Source organism: Typopeltis vanoorti, chromosome 10, assembly GCF_054136105.1.
Source record: "Typopeltis vanoorti isolate ZY-2024b chromosome 10, IOZ_Tvanoo_1.0, whole genome shotgun sequence".
Taxonomy (NCBI): Eukaryota; Metazoa; Arthropoda; class Arachnida; order Uropygi; family Thelyphonidae; genus Typopeltis; species Typopeltis vanoorti.
Genome location: NC_143558.1, coordinates 59,761,065 through 59,780,152, shown reverse-complemented (window position 1 = coordinate 59,780,152; position 19,088 = coordinate 59,761,065). Strand labels below are relative to the sequence as shown.

Sequence of the window (19,088 nt, the reverse complement as noted above, 5' to 3'; positions counted from 1 at the left end):
TCGAAATGTAATTTGCGAGTGTATTCTGTGAATGAAACTAACAGAAATAACCTTTAAAACATGTTATGTACTACTGTATATGCATACTGTAAACATGTAAGAATATGGTGTAATTAACGGGTGGGGAATTAAATCTGACCTGTGTAAAATTCACAGTATGTAAAGATTTGCAGAGTATATAAGTAAGGTGGGGTCTGTCTGTGTTTTTTTTTCTTCCAAAGCAATAAGTAATGATTCTTTTAAGCACCGCATGTTGTTAAAATAGGTCTAAAAATTGATAAATGTGTAAATGGTTCAACTTAATGTGATAAATTTTGGAGTTATTTAAAAAGATGCAATTAGTGTGTTTACATGCCTTTTATATATATGTGTGTGTGTGTATATATATATAGCAAAGAAAATGGCCAGATTTACCACTTAAATCTCCTGGCATTAAGCCACGTCTGTCTGGGCGTTCTGGTCATCATCCTGCTCCACTTCCTTCAGATCTTCGTAGTTTCAGTGTAAGCAGCCAACACATAAACCAAGATGATGATGATGAAGGTCATTCTCCTTCTGTTCTTACGCCACCATCTACACCATTGTCCCCACCTCATTCAGCTACAACTCTGAATAGTGATCACAGTGTTTTTGCTCCAGTAATGATAGGCACAGGTGAGAATGATTTGGTATTAATTCCAATTATGTTTATTCCTATTCCACTGCATATTATATTTATGCTTAATATGAATTTTCTTCAGAAATTCAGTGTGTGTGTGTGTGTGTGTGTGTCGAAATAACTTCCTTTGCAGTTATATTTTCTACTTGTGATTTAATCTGATGACAAACTACTTATATACAAGGTGTTTCAAATTAACGTATCCCTATTCAGAGCAAGCTATAGAGAGAACCAGTAAATGAAATAATGAAATACCTTCAAACCCCAACCAGATCATGAAGAGATTTTGACAGTAAAAAAATAATTATTCAAAAATGATTGATAGGAGAAATATGGCGCTGTGAGCATGAGAAAATTATATTAATGTGAACTGGATGATATGTGATTGTAAAATGATTCAGAGTCAGTGACAAAGTTATTTGATAATGTTTATTTCACTCATTTCATAAAATAATATGATACAAAAAACATATATCACATAGAGCTGACATGCTGCAAGGAGTTGTCAAGGAGATCCAATTGATCAGCAGAGGTGATGTTGTGTGTTGAACTTTGTGCAGGACCAATAGTTGATGCTGCCATACAGCATTGTTTACAACTGAATATAACTGATCTGTTGAAAGGTTTCATGCACAATGAGGAATTTTTTCTTTTGAATCTGCCAGATAAAGAACTTGATATATCATACTTTTGCAATCCCCCCCCCCCCCAAAAAAAAAGTCACAGAGGTTAAGATCTGGTGAATGTAATGGCCATAGAAAATGAATGGATGATTACTCTATCCTCTGTGAAATGTTGATGCAATAATTGTGGAACTTCACATTAGATGTGGGTAGGTGCTCTCTCTTACATCAACTTTGTTGTGTTTTTGCTGCAGTTGTGGGATGATGACGATGAAATCCATTAAACCAGACCATGACTGTGCAGGTGACAGGCTTGGTTCGATGTTTTTCTTTGAAGAAAAACAGCCCGATAATGAACTTGGCTGTAAATCTTATCTATACTCTGATGCTTAGCAAATGTAAGGGAACTTGTTGAACTGCATGGGATTTTTTGTAGACCAGAGATGGCCATTTTGAGTGTTTATTGTTTCACAAAATTCTATAAAATGAACTTCATCATTTTATAGGATGTTCCAAGACCAATCCTTGTCCACCTCTATGCATACCAGAAATGCCAACACAAACATTTCTCAGATGCAGGCATCTCTCATTTACAACTCTTGGCTGTGTATAAGTTTATGCAAGTAGCATTGCAATGCTGTGCAGAGTTCTCCATACCATTGTGTATAGCAAATCTAATTGTCTTGTTACAGCATGTTCACTGCATGAACCTACAGCATTCTCACTTGACTGTTCAACAACTGCACATGCAGCATCTTCAATCATTTGTGGAATTTCTGATTAACACCATATTCTGATTGGATTGTCTAACTGCCCATCTCTCGAAATCGACAAACCATATATCACACTACATTTGGTATCATTCGGCTTTATCACAAAGTCTTTGGTCATGTGTACTCACAAAGTGCTGCAGCATTTCTCCCATTCCTACAGAAACACTTCACAAGTAAGGCATATTCAGGCAAAGTGAAACCAATCATACAAGTTGAATTACTATAGAGTCAGTCTCTCTCTCTCTCTCCCTCCTTTGTTCATACTGCCTTATGGCTTAGAGGCATTTAATATATAATTATTTAATAGGTACTACAGACCCTGTAGATGAGATATTACTATTTTACAGAAGTGTCATAGGGTGATTAGGGAGTAAGAGCACCAAATTGAAGAATGTTTATTTATTTTTATAGCCTTTCACTATTTTTTACCCACTTAAGACACTCATCCAGAAGATGAGGTGCTTTAAATTATAGGATACCTGATATAACTTTATACACTTGATTCCTTACCCAATTATAAGATACCCATGTATTTTGGAGCTAACTTCACTTTTCCTGCATAGTAAAGATTTTGAATACAATTATTATTTTACAGGGATAATGTAAGACTATACATGCACCTCTGAATAATCATATTAAAGAAAGCGATAGCAAAATTACATAAATCCTTTCATGGTGTAAATCAGCTGTGTCTAATCACTTAGTCGACAATACATTTTATTTGTTATCGAAAAACTTGATTCAAGATAATTATTTTTGTCAAACAATTGTTTTATAAATTAACAAAAATCCAACTGGCTCCATAAGTTCAATATTAGTAAGTTTTTTTTATTTTTTATTCATAACCATAGTTCAAAGAATACTTCACAGATTGCATGTAGGTCAGCACTCAGCACTTACATGATTTTGCTTTATAGAGAACAATATAAAAATCTTTAACCATATCACGAAATGTACAATCTTTATAATGTAATTTTTTTTTTCTTTGCACTTCAACTACTTGGTTTCCTAGTTGCTCATTAAATTTGAAGTAAATGGCTATGAAGTAAATTGTTATGTATATATTTTCTGATAGTTTATATATTATGTGCCAATTTTGAAGTAGTGATGACTTTGTCATAGTTCATCATTCAAAATATGTATAGGTGCATGCATCAAAAGTGAAATTCTATTTCCAAATTTTTCACAGTAAATTAAAATTGTATTTTGCCTTTGATTTCTAAATTCTTCTCCACCGAAACACTCACTTTCTCTCTCTCTCTCTCTCTCTCTCTCTCACACACACACACACACACACACACACACACACACACACACACACACACACACACACACACACACACACACACACACACACACACACACACACACACAAATTACAATATAAATCACGGCACTATTTTTTAAAATTCATTATTATTTTTAACATAATTGTACCAGATAATTTTGTTTTATACAGAAAGTAACTTGTGATTATTATAAATTAGGAAATTATGTGATATTGGTAATTGGGGAATTAATATTTAAAAAAACATTGTGCCATTCTACAAAAGCTCTATCAGAAAAAAATGCTTCAAATGTCTGTTGCTCATTCAGAAAGATGAAAAACAAGAAATTTCTGTGGTTACGATATTCAGCTATTGCTTAGGGCTTTTTAGTGTGCCTACTGGGATGTGTTCTTTCTTCTGTATCTCAATAGGTGGTCAGTAATCTCTGTTAGCTTATAGTCTGTTACTTGAGCAGAAAAGAATATTAGCTAGTACAGGCAATCCAGTTACAGACAAGATACAGTCCTGAGAGCATCTTTAGGTCGGATTTGTATGCAACTCGGATCCCTGATGAACAGCACATGTATGGTAATAATAATAATACCACTGTACTGTAATAATAAGTTACAGAAACTATTGTGCTCTTTCTTTTAATTGAAACAAACAGAACATAAAAACAAACTTATACATGTGGGTTTGTTTACATGCGTGGAAGAAACTAGTTCCTGAATTATTAATTTAAATAATTCACTGGTTCCAAAACTTTTTTGGCCCATAGTATATCAGGATTTTTCCACAGCGCCCAAAGTCAGAACATAGGCCTACCTAACAGTTGGTGCAGTTATTTCACTGAAAATATTGGAATATTTCACGAAGCAGTTTGGGAACCACTGATTTTAATTATTAATTATCCTTATGTGGAGCCCATTCATAAGTACGAAACATCGTAAGTCGGATCATCTGTAACCTGGGGACTGCCTGTATATTCAAGACGTAATTCATTTGTGGGATAGTAAATAGTATTAGCAGTAACATTCAGAGCAAAAAAAAAAAGTTTTGGGAGATGAAGGAAAGCTGCAGCCTTTGCTCTACCAATGATGAGGGAAATTTTTCTAACTCTAAAGATAGCGATTCTGCCCATAGTTTAGATCTTCATGTAGAAGATGAGTAATCATCATTGAATGCATACCAGCTTATCTGAAGACTTTGATCTAGCAACATTTTAGGTTCTTCTGTCCATTTCTACTCAGATGGAGCTGACTAACTTTTATGCTTGCCACCAACATCAACAAGTCAAGTACAGTCTATTTTTGCAGTAAACTTTGGATCCCAATGTGCTACTTACATTTATAGCACTTTTGATTGTGCTATAAATGTAAACTGAAAAACAAATCAGTCTTATTGTGAAGTATTTGCATTTTCAGAATAATGAGGAATATGATCAGACAGCACATCCTTGCCCAGTCCTCAGCAAAACTTATGATTTTCTGATATAAATTCATTAGCAATTTAGACCACTACCCTTTCCTGAGAAACTTAGTATTGATGAACACCTTATGCCAGTCGAAGGCAGACTGAAATGTAAGCAGTATATTCTCCAAAAGAAAAAAAGTATAGAGTAAATTTTTTTATTCCTTGCGAAGTGCAAAGTGGATATCTTTGGGATTTCAATCTTTATACATGAAATCAGACTGTATTTGAACATGATACGTATTCAGATCTCCCCCTTATCAATGCAAGTAGTAATGCAGTTATTAGATCCTTTACTGGGGAAAGGCTACTGATTATAATGGATAACTGTTATAAGTGTCCTGATCTTGCCAAATTGCTTTTACAGCATCATATAGCTAGTTATGGTACCATAAATGCAAAAAAAGCAAGACATGCCTCCAGAACTGGCATTAGGAAAGCTATTGAAGTGGGAAATGCAAGCTTATCAGCAAGGAAAAGTCTTTACACTATGTCGGAAAGACAAAAAAAAAAAGATGTTTTTTTTTGGCTGTCTTCTTTGCACAGTCCATCAGTAGAATTCTTGAAACCATGGTTTCAAGAAACACAAACCCATTGCTGTATGTGCATACAACAACAATATGAGTGAAGTCGACAGGGACAGGTGCGATCAACAACTATCATTTTACTCTGTAATGATAAAACAACAAAAATATTACAAAAAAAAGTGTTTGGACATACATTGGATTTCATCATTTGGAACAATTTCCTCCTGTACAAGCAAAAACTGTAAGTCTACCATAACATATCTAGATTACTGAGTAGAAATCGCAAAAACATTACTATAAGCTTATGCTCCTTCTTCAGCAAGCAGGAAAACAGCCAATCCTTCCATACTTCAGAATGCTGGTAACCTGAACTCATTTTTCCCAACCTTTACCATCCACAACTGATATTAATAATAATGAACGTAGACAAATGTTATGTCTGTTCAAAATAAAAAAATTAAAAAAATCATAAAGAAGTCAACAATCTGGCACCCTGAATGTAAAATGGCTTTGTTCATTCACCCTTGTTTTAGAGTGTTCCATACAAGATACAGTTTATGAATTTTGAACAGTATGAATCAAAAATGTGCCTTTTCAGGACTACATATATTAATATGGAGATGTCTGACTGTGCTGATTCCATTTCCTCGTGTAGAGGAATTTTTTTTTTTAAAGTAGTTTTTATAACGCATATAAGATATTGCTCCTTCAAAGTGGCTATGCCTTCTAAGTGCAGACACTTTCATTTTTCACATCCACAAACTACAAAGATTTGGAAATCAATAATGCATTAATACTATTTGAGGGGTAATTAAATCAGAAATAAGACTAAACATTTTACTTAAATATAAAAAGCCAACAGGCTTCATTTCGGCGATATTCGAAACCTGTTGGCTCTTTATATTTAAGTAACTTAATGGGTGCACCTTTTGGACAACTCGTATAGCAGAGTATATAAGTTCTTTTTGCTATACCCTTTGGTATTAATTTGGTCTAGCTACTCACTGATGAAGCCTCAATAAAGGCTGAAACCGGTCTGGGTAGTGACCTCCCACCATAATGTAATAACAGCATACATTTCCTAGGAAATGTGTTTTTACATTATGGAAAATACCAAGAATAGTGATCAGAACCCACCTTTGCAACGAGTTGCCCGTGTTTGTACTATGTTCTAGGACTACTTGCATTTAGCTCACGCTAGTATTCGCCGATACTTTTATAGTTTTTTATACTATATTCGGCATGAAACTCTCTGATTCCAATCTTTGAGTTTCTTATTCAGTTTTAAAACAATGTGGGATCTAATATCCCCTTAATTTAATTAAGACTAAACATGTTTTTTCAAGCCTCCAATAAACTGCATGATGTCCTTGCACTATATTATTTATAGACCCAAATTCCTCTACCACCTAAATATTTTCATAAGCATATTCGTGCCAGTATGTGAATTCTAATCTTCAGCCACTAAGTAAAATAGCAGTGATGTGCTCTACAGTTGGCTACCAAAGCTTAGTTGTCTTAATCAGAAAAATGATTGAAACTTGAAATCCCAGTTTTTATCAGGTGAAAATTAAGGCCATGATTTTGTTTTGATTGGAATTAGGACAGAAGCAATTAGGAGGTAAGTGCATTGTGTGTGTGTCTGATATTTTCCAGTTGCTTTGCCTGTTTTGCATGGTGAAAAAATGTGACTTCCTGGTAAAGAAAATTCATCATCTCAGTATGAGACTGGTTAACTTCAGTTGAAAAGCTCTGATGAATGATCTCATAATACCAGATAGGTTTTGAACTCAGGTTTTTCTAACTGAATTGTACTCTCTTCACATTTGCATTAGAGGCAAGGCATACACTATGGACCATATCTTATATCTGTGAAGCAGATTTTCGTTGGCTGGTTTGTTTGCTTTGCATGGGAAAGATTCCTAACTTCTAAAAAAACGAATGAAATCAGGATAATTTTTCTTTTCTTTTTTTTTTTTAAATCTCATGGTCACAGTTGCTTGCAGAGCAAAGTTTTTGGAAGAGCTGTGAAGTCTTTCCACACATTTCCACAGCTAGGAAATGTAAAAGTAATACTTGGAAGAGTGCCCAGTTGTTTTGTTTTCCACCCATGAAAGGTGCTTAATAAACCTATAGTACATCTGTACCATGAGTGGGCTAAGAATTTTTTTTGCTATTTTTTTATCCTTTTTTTTTTACTTATTTTTGCATAGTCTGGAAACATGGAACTTTTTCAAGGTGAGATGGTCTCACACTGGGGCAATGAAATTCATCTCCCACCCAAAGACAATCTCAAACATCCATGCCAGTAGCAGGATTGAATCCACGACCTTGTTGGTTGGAGAGTGGGTACACTAACCACTTGGCCAGCCAGGCTGACACTTAAGACACTCATCCAGATGAGAATTCTTTTTACTGAGGTGCAGAGTAACTGCAGCATTGGCTAATGTCCAGTGAAATTATGGATATGGACTGCTACTCCTTACCCATGCTGAGCTTTGTAGAGAATTTCAGAAGATGAGATGCTTTCAATTAGAGGATGCTTGTGTATTTTGGAACTCCACACTTTTCCTGCATAGTAAAGATTTTGAATGCAATTATTGTTTTGCAGGGATAATGTAAGACTATATGTGCACCCCATAGTAGTGATATTTTATTAAAAGGATTCCTTCAATTTATATAAAAAAACATTGTTTTATCATAATGTAAATTATATTCTTATGATAATAGTGTAGTGATAATTATGAATAGTTACATAATAATAGTATTCTATTATACTCATTCACTCAGGAAGAACAAACAAAAGTAAGATTAACTATTTCTGTTATTATCAAATTTAATTTCTAATGGAAAAAAAAAATAAACATTTACTGTTATACAGTTTTTGGAAAAACTACAGATCGGTTCTCAACAGGCTGACCTGGTTAACTAAGTGGTAAGCATATCCACTCCCCACTCCAGCCAAAAGGTTGTGGGTTCAAATCACACCCCAGACAAGATGTTTGTGATTGTCTTTCTCCTTCATACAGTTCATTCATATAAATATATATATATATGCACTCTACCAATATGGAATGGGTCACCCTGGGAGAAGTAGATTCAACTTTCTGCAATGGGAGAGGGCTTGGTGAAGATAACAGGCTGAATATCATATCATTTCCAAAACAGAAGCTGCTCTTGTTATCTCATAATATTCAAAAGTAAATTCATAATATGTAAAAGTAATACTTGGAAGAGTGCCCAGTTGTTTTGTTTTCCACCCATGAAAGATGCTTAATAAACCTATAGTACATCTGTACCATGAATGGGCTAAGAATTTTTTTTGCTATTTTTTTATCCTTTTTTTTTACTTATTTTTGCATAGTCTGAAAACATGGAACTTTTTCAAGGTGAGGTGGTCTCACACCGGGCAATGAAATTCATCTCCCACCCAAAGACAATCTCAAACATCCATGCCAGTAGCAGGATTGAATCCCAGTTTCAAAGAAGAAATCCCAGTTTTCATCAGATGAAAACATGCTACAAAGTAAATTGTTTCACTAAAAATAAATAAATAAATGAACATTTTTCACTTGGCTACACACACACACACAGAGAGAGAGAGAGAGCACTCATGCTATTGGTTCCAGATTTCTTGTTTGGGTATCTCGGAGAATGATTTAGCCCGCAACTCAGAAGTGTTTGGAATATAATTATGACCACTTTGTGTGTGTGTGCGTGCGTGCCAAAGTTTCTGTTAATGTGATTACTCAGAGATGCAGTTATAGTCTTACACTATCCCTGTAAAACAATAATAGCATTCAAAATCTCCTTACTATGCTAGAAAAGTGGAGTCAGTTCCAAACTACAAAAGGAACCTCTAATTGAAAGCACCTCATCTTCTAAATATCAGTAAAAAAATCATCTGGATGAGTCTTAAGTGCATAGAAAATAATAAAAGGTTACAAAAGTAAATAAACATTCTTAAATTTCATGCTCTTACTCCCTAACCACCCTATCACACCTTTGTGAAATATTAATATCCCATCTACAGAGTCTGTAGTATCTAAGTAAGAAGAAAAAATGATTAACATTTTAAGAAATAAACAGAAATTAGGAAACTCACTGGTCTTTAAACTGAAACTCACTTATGTAAATTGACTATTTGGGAAAAATATTGATCAAGTAACTGAGAACAACTATTTTAATACTAACTAGTTTCACCAACTTAAGCTGTTGGCATCTTCAGGGTACAGAACTGATGATAGGCATTAAACCTAACAAAACATGTTACTGACTAGACATTAACAGAATTCTAATTATAAATTACAAAACAACACTAAACATGTGCAATACACGTGTGGCACGTACATGATTTCACTTGTTGTTGTTTAGGAACATTTATAGTTTGTACTAAAGTTCATTTCTTGTGTGTTTAGAGATCTAATTAGGGTCTTCCAGATCTCGGATAAGATTAAACCTTGGTTCCTATTAAGATTTTCTATATAACGGGCGACTGTTGTGGTTTCTTTAAAAATACGACGGTAATCCTCTTCTATGTAAGGGATATAGCTTTTATCCCACTCAATGAAATGGTTGGTTCTGGAGAAATGGGAAGATAAGCCCAATATATCTTGTCTGTTATTTTTAACATATGCTTTGTGTTCTCCCTGTCTTATATCAAGGCTTCTTGAAGTCTGTCCGATGTACCTTAAACCGCACGAGCATGGAATATTGTAAACTCCAGCATATTTAAAGAAAGGATGGATGTCTTTTGGAGATCTTAAGAGTTTTCAAATTGTATCTTTAGGTTTAAAGGTCACTCTTATTTTATGTGGTTTGAGGAGTTTAGCAACCTTGTTGGAGACTGTTCCCACGTATGGAATGACAATTGTGGTAATATATTGAGTGTCTTCTTGTTTAATATGAAAATATAACATAAAATATCATTTAATATGAAACTCACTTAACTATTAATTATAAAAACTCACTGAGTTTTTATAATTAATAATGTAGTTTACAGTGTCATTTCCTAAAATATTAATTTCACTTTATACATAATAAAATGCTTGTAATAGACTTATATGTTGGATAGACATGTGTATAATTTTTTAGGAAATGACAATGTAAACTATATTATTAATTATAAAAACTTTAATTAATAGCTGACTATATTTTGGCAATGTTACATTGCCATTTTCAGGGATCACAAAAAATGATGTGTGTGAAGCACTCACACTAAGCAAATGAGGCTGAAGAAAGGCAACTGAAGTTGGTCCTAGAGTCCGAAAGATGCTCCCTAGCAACTAAATTGGGTTTCTTGGCTGTTGGGCTGATGATCTTAGAATGTAAGCTTCCCAATTTTGTTGAGGTTTTGGAAGTTTTTCAGAGTTCAGGCTGATTCAAGGAACAATCTTTCGTACTTGTACTTGCTATGGTATAATCAAGTGGCCTTCTTCCAGTGTATTCTGTGGTTGGTGTCCAGCACATGGTCAGTAATCATGGTCAGAGTGGCTGTAATCATGGAAACTGGATGTAGTCCTTGTGTTCAGATATCCTGATGTTGGCTGTCCTGCCCATTTGGCTGTAGAAGGATAGTTTGCAATCGCAAGGCAACTAGTATACTTCAGGTAGGTCCAAGGGAAGTGGCTGGTCTTTGGTGGAGTGGATAAAAGATGCCAAATTCTTATGTGGTTTGTAACTAGTTGTGAGGTCATATTTTCTTAGGATTTTTGTTAGTTTTTCAGATGTCATCATCATCATTTCCTGCCATGTACCCTCAAGGGGTGGGGTTTACAGGATATGATAGTACTACATGAAAAATTTCCATCATTACAAACTTCCTATCTACAATTTTCCTCTAGATCAGTCTGTTACTTTTCAAGACTCCAATATTATCAGATCTTATATTTCTGTTGTCTGAGGCACTTTGTACCGTAACAATCCACATGTATCTTGGTCCTCCTCTGGGTCGTTTTCCTGCCAGGTTGGCAGGAAAACGACCCAGAAAGATTGGAAAAACAATCTTTCTGGGTCGTTTTGGCAGAGAATACTTGTTTTGCCAATCTTTCCTCGCCCATTCTGTTTAAATAACCATACCACCTGAGATTAGCTCTGCTAATTCATTCCTAGATGCCGACAATGTCAAGTTCTTTCCTAATATCCTCGTTTTTAATATGATATTGCCATTGATGCCATCTGTTCATGCCTCTAATCTTTCTCAGGATTCTCATATCTGTGGTCTCTAGTTTTTGGTCAAGTGTTTTACTTCTGAGCCAGCTCTCAGATCCATAAGTGAAGACTGGTTTGAACACTGTCTTGTATACAGCTAATTTAGTCTTCTGACTAATTTCTCTCATGTTCCATATAAATTTATTCAATTGACTTCCTACTATACCAGCTTTATTGATTCTGTTGTCCATGTCCATATTTAATTTACCATCTTCACTAAAAATCGTGCCTAAGTAGGTGAAATGTTTTACTTGTTCCACAGATTCTCCATTAACAACGCAGTTGACATTTTCAATGATTCTGCCTATTTTCATTGTCTTTGTCTTTTTGTTGCTGACCTTCATACCATATCTATTACAACAGCTATTCAATTTAGTCAGAGAATCTTGCAGACTCGTAGCGGATTTATTGATAAGTATAACATCATCCGCATAAAGCAAAGAGCTGACATTAACATCTCCAATTTTGATATCATGTTTAATACCACTTTCCTTCATAATGTGATCCATATAGATAATGAATAACTGAGGGGATAATGTACATCCTTGTCTCACACCAGATTTAACATTAAACCATCTTCCTGTACTTCCTTCAATTCTAACTGCTGACTTGCAACTCAAATAAAGACTAAATATTACTTGATATGATGCCCCATTCACACCATATAACTGTAGCGTATTGAATAGCTTCTCTCTTGGCACCTTATCATATGCCTTTTCCAGATCTACTAAACTCAAATGAGATCTTTGTTATATTTCCATGATTTCTCCACTATTTGTCATAAAGATTATCTAATCCTGGATTCAGGATTCAGAACAAGCTTTTCTTCTACAATTCTTCTCAACCATTTCTCAAGTATATATCTTACCAGGAACACTCAGTAGGGAAATACCTCTGTAATTCTCACATTCAGTTTTATTTCCCTTTTTATATATGGGTTCTATGAGAGCTCTACTTCAATCATCGGGAATTCGTCCCTCTGTCCAGGCCTTCTGAACTATGCAGTGCAGCCACTGGAAGACTTTTATACCACCATATTTCAGCATTTCTGGTTGAATATCATCTACTCCTGCTGCCTTTCCACATTTTAAGCCTTTGATGTTTTTTTCTACTTCAAGTATGGATATGTATTTCTGACTCTATGGCTGTTGAGTGTTTTTACTGCTTGTTTCATTTAGCAATTTCTCGAAGTAATTACTCCATACTTCAAGGATATCTTTTTCTCCCGTTTTCATATTACCTTTATCATCTCTAACTCCTTTTACAATACTCTTTCCTCCATTTCTAAGCTTCTTGAACAACTTTCAAAATATCTTGCCACCTTCTTGATATTTATTTTCAATGTTCTTGCCAAAGTCCTCCCATGACTTTTGTTTAGCTAGTTTTACACAGTGTTTAGCTTTCTTATATTTCTCTCTGTATTCTCTAAGAGCACAATCTGACTTATTTACCAGGAACTTTTGATATGCTTTCTTCTTTTCCTTCACTGCCTCTTTAACTTCCTGTGTTCACCATGGAGTTCTGATTTTTCTATCCTTGCAGACAACCTCACCACATGTCACTCTGACTGAATCAATAATCTCACAATCTCTAAAGTTTGGTTCCTGTTCTCAAACTCTTTCATTTTTTCTTCAATAATCTTCGTGTATTTTAGTCTACAGTTCACTTCTGAGAGCTTCTCAAGTTTTATTCACTTTAAAACTTTCTTACATGTTATTCTTTTCAATATGAAATTCAATTTTATCCTGCTCAAGACTAAATAGTGATCAAATCGTGGTGCACCCTGTTGGGTATCTACCTGGATATTGAACGAACGAGGATTGGCTGGCAATTTGGGATTTAGCCTACCAAATTGTAATTCTTATTGGCTTAAAACAAATTAAAAAATGATGGTTTTTCAGATGTGCCTCGGATATATAGAATGGTGATAGATTTAGAGTAATATTTGTTATGAAATTGGGAGGAGGATTGTGGTTAACTGGTTTTAATAATTTTTAGGGGTTGAAAATCGCTTTATCACTTTCTCAGCTATTAGCTGAGAAGGTGATAAAGATATGGTTAAGTTCCAGTAGTTAGGGAATTGTTATCTGAACTGATTAATTTTGCCCTGTTATATAGGGTTTTTATAATACCATATTGTTGGGAGTGTGTTAGGGGTGGAGGGGGTGACTGCTGGTAAATGTATCTACCTGTATGTGTAAGTTTTCTGTAAACAGAGAAAGCCAAGGATCTCTCAGGCTGGCATGTAATCAGGTTGTCTAGGAAAGGGAGACTTGTTGTTTTCCTCTTTCAAGGAAAACTGGATCCGAGATGCTGATTGTTTAAGTGTGCTGAGAAATTGTGGAATGCACCCAGGACATGGGGTCAAATAGTAAACACATCATCCATAGCATTGCCAAACAGTGGGTTTATTGGGGCAGGGTTTTAAGGCTTTTTCTTCAAATGTCTCCATAAATATAGAGCCTGTGTAGCTCAGTGGATGTGGCATTTACACACCACAGCATTTGATCGCACAAAGGAAGACTTGGTTTCAAATCCAGTCAGTGGCTAGGGAAAATTTTTATAAGCCTTTTTTTTTTTCGATCGGGTCCTGAGTTAGTTGATCTCTGTCACATGCAAGTGGGTTTTCCCCCAAAAACTCGGGTTTTTCATCCCGTAAACTCGAGAAAATCGACCATAGATTTGACATTAAACATTAAATTTGACTATTTGACATTAAATATATTGTGTTAGGGACCATGAGATGGTGCACTTGTTGAGCTGCTTCTTCACTGAGTGCTTAATTAGTGATAGCCTTGATAGGTGATAGCTATCTCTGATTGGCGACCATTGGAGATTGAACTGCTCACTCAATCTCCAAATGTTAGATAGGGCTAAAACAGCCTCGCCTACTCCCTATATGGGAATAAAAGGCATTAGCTTTTTTTTTTTTTTTTTTTGATACACACATACACACACACACACAGCCTTTATATACATGTAGACTAGTCGTATTATGCTTTACATACATGTGCACACACTTTGTTTGCTTATGCTTGGGATATAATAAGAATATAATTTCTTGTCAAGTAGAATACAGTACATTAGCACACTGTAACCATGAAAAAAAAAATGCCTACAACTGTCTCTGATTCTGGAGTATTTAAAAATATGGTATACACTATTTTACTCCTTGCATAAATATATGAATTCTGCACTGATTTAACCTTGTATCTTCTTTGGTCTGGGTAGTGATGCTTTGCATAATGTTTTTGCATTATGCGATGCTGAGGCAATCAGTATGAAGTCAACTGGTTCTTTATATAAATAGTTATGAAGATACTTCACGTGCAAACTTTTGTTTAATTATGTTTGGATAAAAGATTAAACAATAATATCATTTCTTGTGAAGTATAATATAATATATACTTTAAAACTGTGAAAAAACTTTCTATAAAGACAAACTTGACTTCCTTTCATCATTCTTCTCTTTCATTTCCTACTACACACCAGAACTCATTCATCTAATAGGCTTATGTTGGGTCTTTATTTGCCATGTTTGAAAAAGGGTACAAGGTTCACTCTGCTGTTAATATGGTGTCTGAAATGATTCTTAAATACAAGTGCATTGATATGATTTCCAAATAGTGGGTGTCTGTATGATGGTGGGGGCCTAAACTATTCAGAAACTCCAAGAACAAGAGTCAAGAAGTCAATATAATCATCATTATTGTTCAATCATTCCATAAGTGAACCTTCACTAGGAGAAATGTTTTTAATGCATGCCTCCCATTACTACTGTGGGTGAGCTAATGTTTAAATAATCTGAAAACCCTGTACTAGAGACTAAAAGATATGGAAAAGTCACCTCATTCCTCTACCACTTGAGACTAAAACTTAGAAGACCAGATAATGTCAAAACACTGTTGTCCCACAGATCTATACAGTATCTAATCCATAAAGAAGGTATCCAGTTAAGACTGGTTATAAATGTTAGACATTCTACAGATGTATAACCTATAAACCATGCAATAAATCCAAATCGACTTCATAAAAGGCCAACAGCAGAATATTTGCCACATGTCTAAATGGAAGCTGGGGTCTGTTCCTTTCCAGAGGAATCAGATGCATCTTCTGCTCACATATGTGTCCACCTCTCTCTCTCTCTCACACCACTGTTACAACATGTAAAGATAAAGCCCACCTCCTTCCATGCCTTTTATCATTTTTTGGCAACAAGACATTAGAAGAATATTGAACAATTTAGATAATAATAATAATAACGCTTCCAGTTCTGATGGAATCTCTCCAGATATATTTAGGCATTGTGCTCCAGAGCTAATACATATCTTTTATTGCCTCTATAATCTTCTTTACCTAGCTGTCACTTATCCTAGTTATAGGAAGCAGACATACATCCACTTTATTCCAAAAAAAAAAGTGGGAGGAGATAGAAGAGTGTTACCAACTACTCACTGATCAATCATCTCAGTGCTCTCCAAAATAATGGAAAATATCAGCAGTTACCTCTCTTCTACCTTGAGGCCCACCAATTAATCAATGACCAGGTGGGCCTCAAGGTAGAAGAGAGGTATGGAAAGGTTTTTGAGAAATGTGCTGTTACCCTTGACATTTCCAGGACTTTGGATGGTGACATCCTCTCTTCAAGCTTTGCCACCAATCTAGGAGTGCCTTGGGGATTCTATTCTATCATCAGTCCTCTTTCTCCTATACGTTAATGACATATTCTTTTTGACAAGCCATGTAGTACTCAGGCATCCCAAGTGTCAAGATCATCTGCAAACAATGCCCTAAACACTGATTGTCCTATCTTTCAGTGGGCCAAGGGCAACCTTATCACCTTAAATGCCACCAAATGTCTTGCCTTTTGACTTACAAAAGGGATCTCAGCTGATTTTCCCTTACATTCAGCAATATACAAATCATCAGAAAGGATCAGATATCTCTTTGGACTGATATTTACTTCCATCCTCTAAAAAAAGTAGGCATTCTTCTCCACTCTAGGTGTTTATGTTACATGTTTGGAGTTGTGCACTTAAAATATCCCTAAAAATTCTTAGTCCTGTACAGCAAAGAGTAATTCAGCTCATAGAGATGACCACTCCTCTCACAAATTCACTTCAACCTCTGTTTCAGTTTTCCTCTTCTACAGATATCTCCATAGTCACTGCTCCAGTGAACTGACAACTACCATTGCTCTTCTTAACATTCCTTTTCTGTACAACTGTAAACATTGCACCTGCTTCTTTTCCTCATTTATGCAATTACTTTTATCCTCTGGAACATCCTGCCTCATAATTTTTCCCAACAATTACAGCCTCCCATTCAAGAAAAATGTTAATAGATTTTTTCCTTCTTAATCATGATCTACTCCCTGCACATAGCACTGATGTGCTGTAAGTTCTTCCATCTTGTATATTTAATGAAATTTATAACCCATTAGTTCTTCTAAGGTTATACAGTAGTCAGCATTCACAGTGAAGAATTTGTGGAAACAAAAACACGTGTTTGAATAATTACTTTACTTATAATTAAGAATATTAAAAAATAATTAAGAATGAATTAACATTAGTTAATAATTAAAAATGAATTAAGATTAAAAATATTCAACGTCTGATAACCTCTGTATTGAGGTTATCATCAGGAAAACATAAATATGTACAGGACACAAGCTACATGACACTACACAAAAGTAAGATGAATCTAAATGATTTGTTAATCATTTACCCTAGCCTGACCTCTGGTGAAAAAACAAACCACATCAAAAAGAAAACAGAATTAATCAAGTCTGTGATCACATAGGCAGAGGAAACAATTAAAAAAAAAAAAAAAAAAAAAAAAAAACTAATACTGCATTATGCCCATGCTCCCAGAATTTATAGCCTGCCAAAAATACATAAAACAAACACACCACTACCAATAGTTGAAGGAATTCACAGCTCAAATTATCATTTAGACAAGAATCTAGTGACTACACCCAAGGAGTTGACAGGTCATTCCATCTCCTACATAAAAAATACACAAGACTTCATAAACAACATTAGAAACATCACACTCAATGACGAAGATTTACTAGTCGGCTTTGACATAACCCCTTTTCACTAATGTCCCTATCAGTGTTACTGTTCTTCTCATACTGAAAACATATTTCTGCCCAATGTCCCAGCCTTCTTTGCTAACGTTCTTCACTCAGGATATTTCCTGTGACAAAATAATTATTACCTACAAAAAGGTGTGGCCATGGACTCACCACTTTCCCCCCATAGCTAACTTTTACATGGAAGACTTCGAGCAACGAGCTCTAGCTTCAGCAAGCCTTGAGGCCCAAAGTCTGGCTTAGATATTGGAAGTTACTCGACTTGGTTATACTATAAATTAAGAATACCAAGAAATTATATACTAAGTTTAATCCTTTATCCAAGTGTAAGCTTGTTTAAATTTGTGCCTGAACTATTTTCAGGAGTGGGGCAACTCATATAAAGAAGTTAAGACTTCATATCACCTGCCTTAGTATCCCATAATGCAGAGCACATCTCCTTGCAGACATGTGTAATTATTACTATTCAGGCCTCCATGGAGTCAAAAGATTCATCGTGGGAGGTCCCCCTAAGAAACACAAAGTCTATATACCACTCCTTAAACTCATTGACCGTTCTCACTCTCACCACTCCATCAGGCAATGAATTCTATGGTTCAACCACCCTCCATGCAAAGAAACCACTTCGCACCCTCTTGCTCACAGTTTCCTTTCGTAACTTCCAAAGATGGCCTCTTGTCATTACTCCTGTTCAACCAAGCGAAAGAACTCCCCAGTGTCAACCCTGCAACCACCTCTCAACAGTTTAAAAGTCTCAATCATATCACCTCTCCTCCTATCCACCCAACTCTACAGTTCACATTCCCTCAGCCATCCTCATAACTATCATTGCACAGTCTTGAAACCTTCTTTGTACCCTTTCCACAGTTAATTTATCCCCTTGAAATCCTGGGGACTAAATCTAAGAACAATAGTCCAAGTGTGGTCTGATCAGGGTGTTATACAACGGAATGATAATTTTTTTTCTCTTCAGGTCAGAGTCCTTCTCATTATTGCAGCAATCCTCTGTGTTTCCTTCACCACCTATGTAATGTGTCCCCTAAATTTCAGGTTTCTATCAATCATCAATCCCAGATCTCTTGTCTCCTCTACTTTCTCCAGTATAACTCCTCCCATAGAGTATGCAGTGTCCCATCGATGTTTCCCAAACCTCAAGACCTTACATTTTGCTGCATTAAACCGACACCCCCCCTCCCCCCATTCATTTGCCCATCTATCTAGCTTATTCAAATCCTCTTGCAGGGCTGCCGCATCTGCACTATTACTAATAATCCTTCCCAGATTCGCATCATCTGCAAACAACTGAATATCCCCTTGCAATCCACTGACAATGTCATTGATATAAAGGTTAAACAATATAGGTCCCAGTACTGAGCCCTGTGGAACCCCACTTGTAACCCTCTGCTTCCTTGAAACTGCCCCACCATACACAACTCTCTGATACCTATTGGACAGCCAATCC

The 19,088-nt window shown here is 35.5% G+C and overlaps 1 protein-coding gene across 1 annotated transcript in view; it reads left to right on the top strand.

Annotated features, from left to right (window-relative positions):
• Positions 1 to 19,088, top strand: part of Sos (Son of sevenless guanine nucleotide exchange factor) — a 429,646-nt gene that overhangs the window by 397,400 nt on the left and 13,158 nt on the right. Inside the window, exon 23 of the mRNA XM_090399787.1 lies at positions 393 to 654. Coding sequence (XP_090255913.1) covers positions 393 to 654 — 262 coding nt within the window. The remainder of the gene's footprint in view (positions 1 to 392; positions 655 to 19,088) is intronic.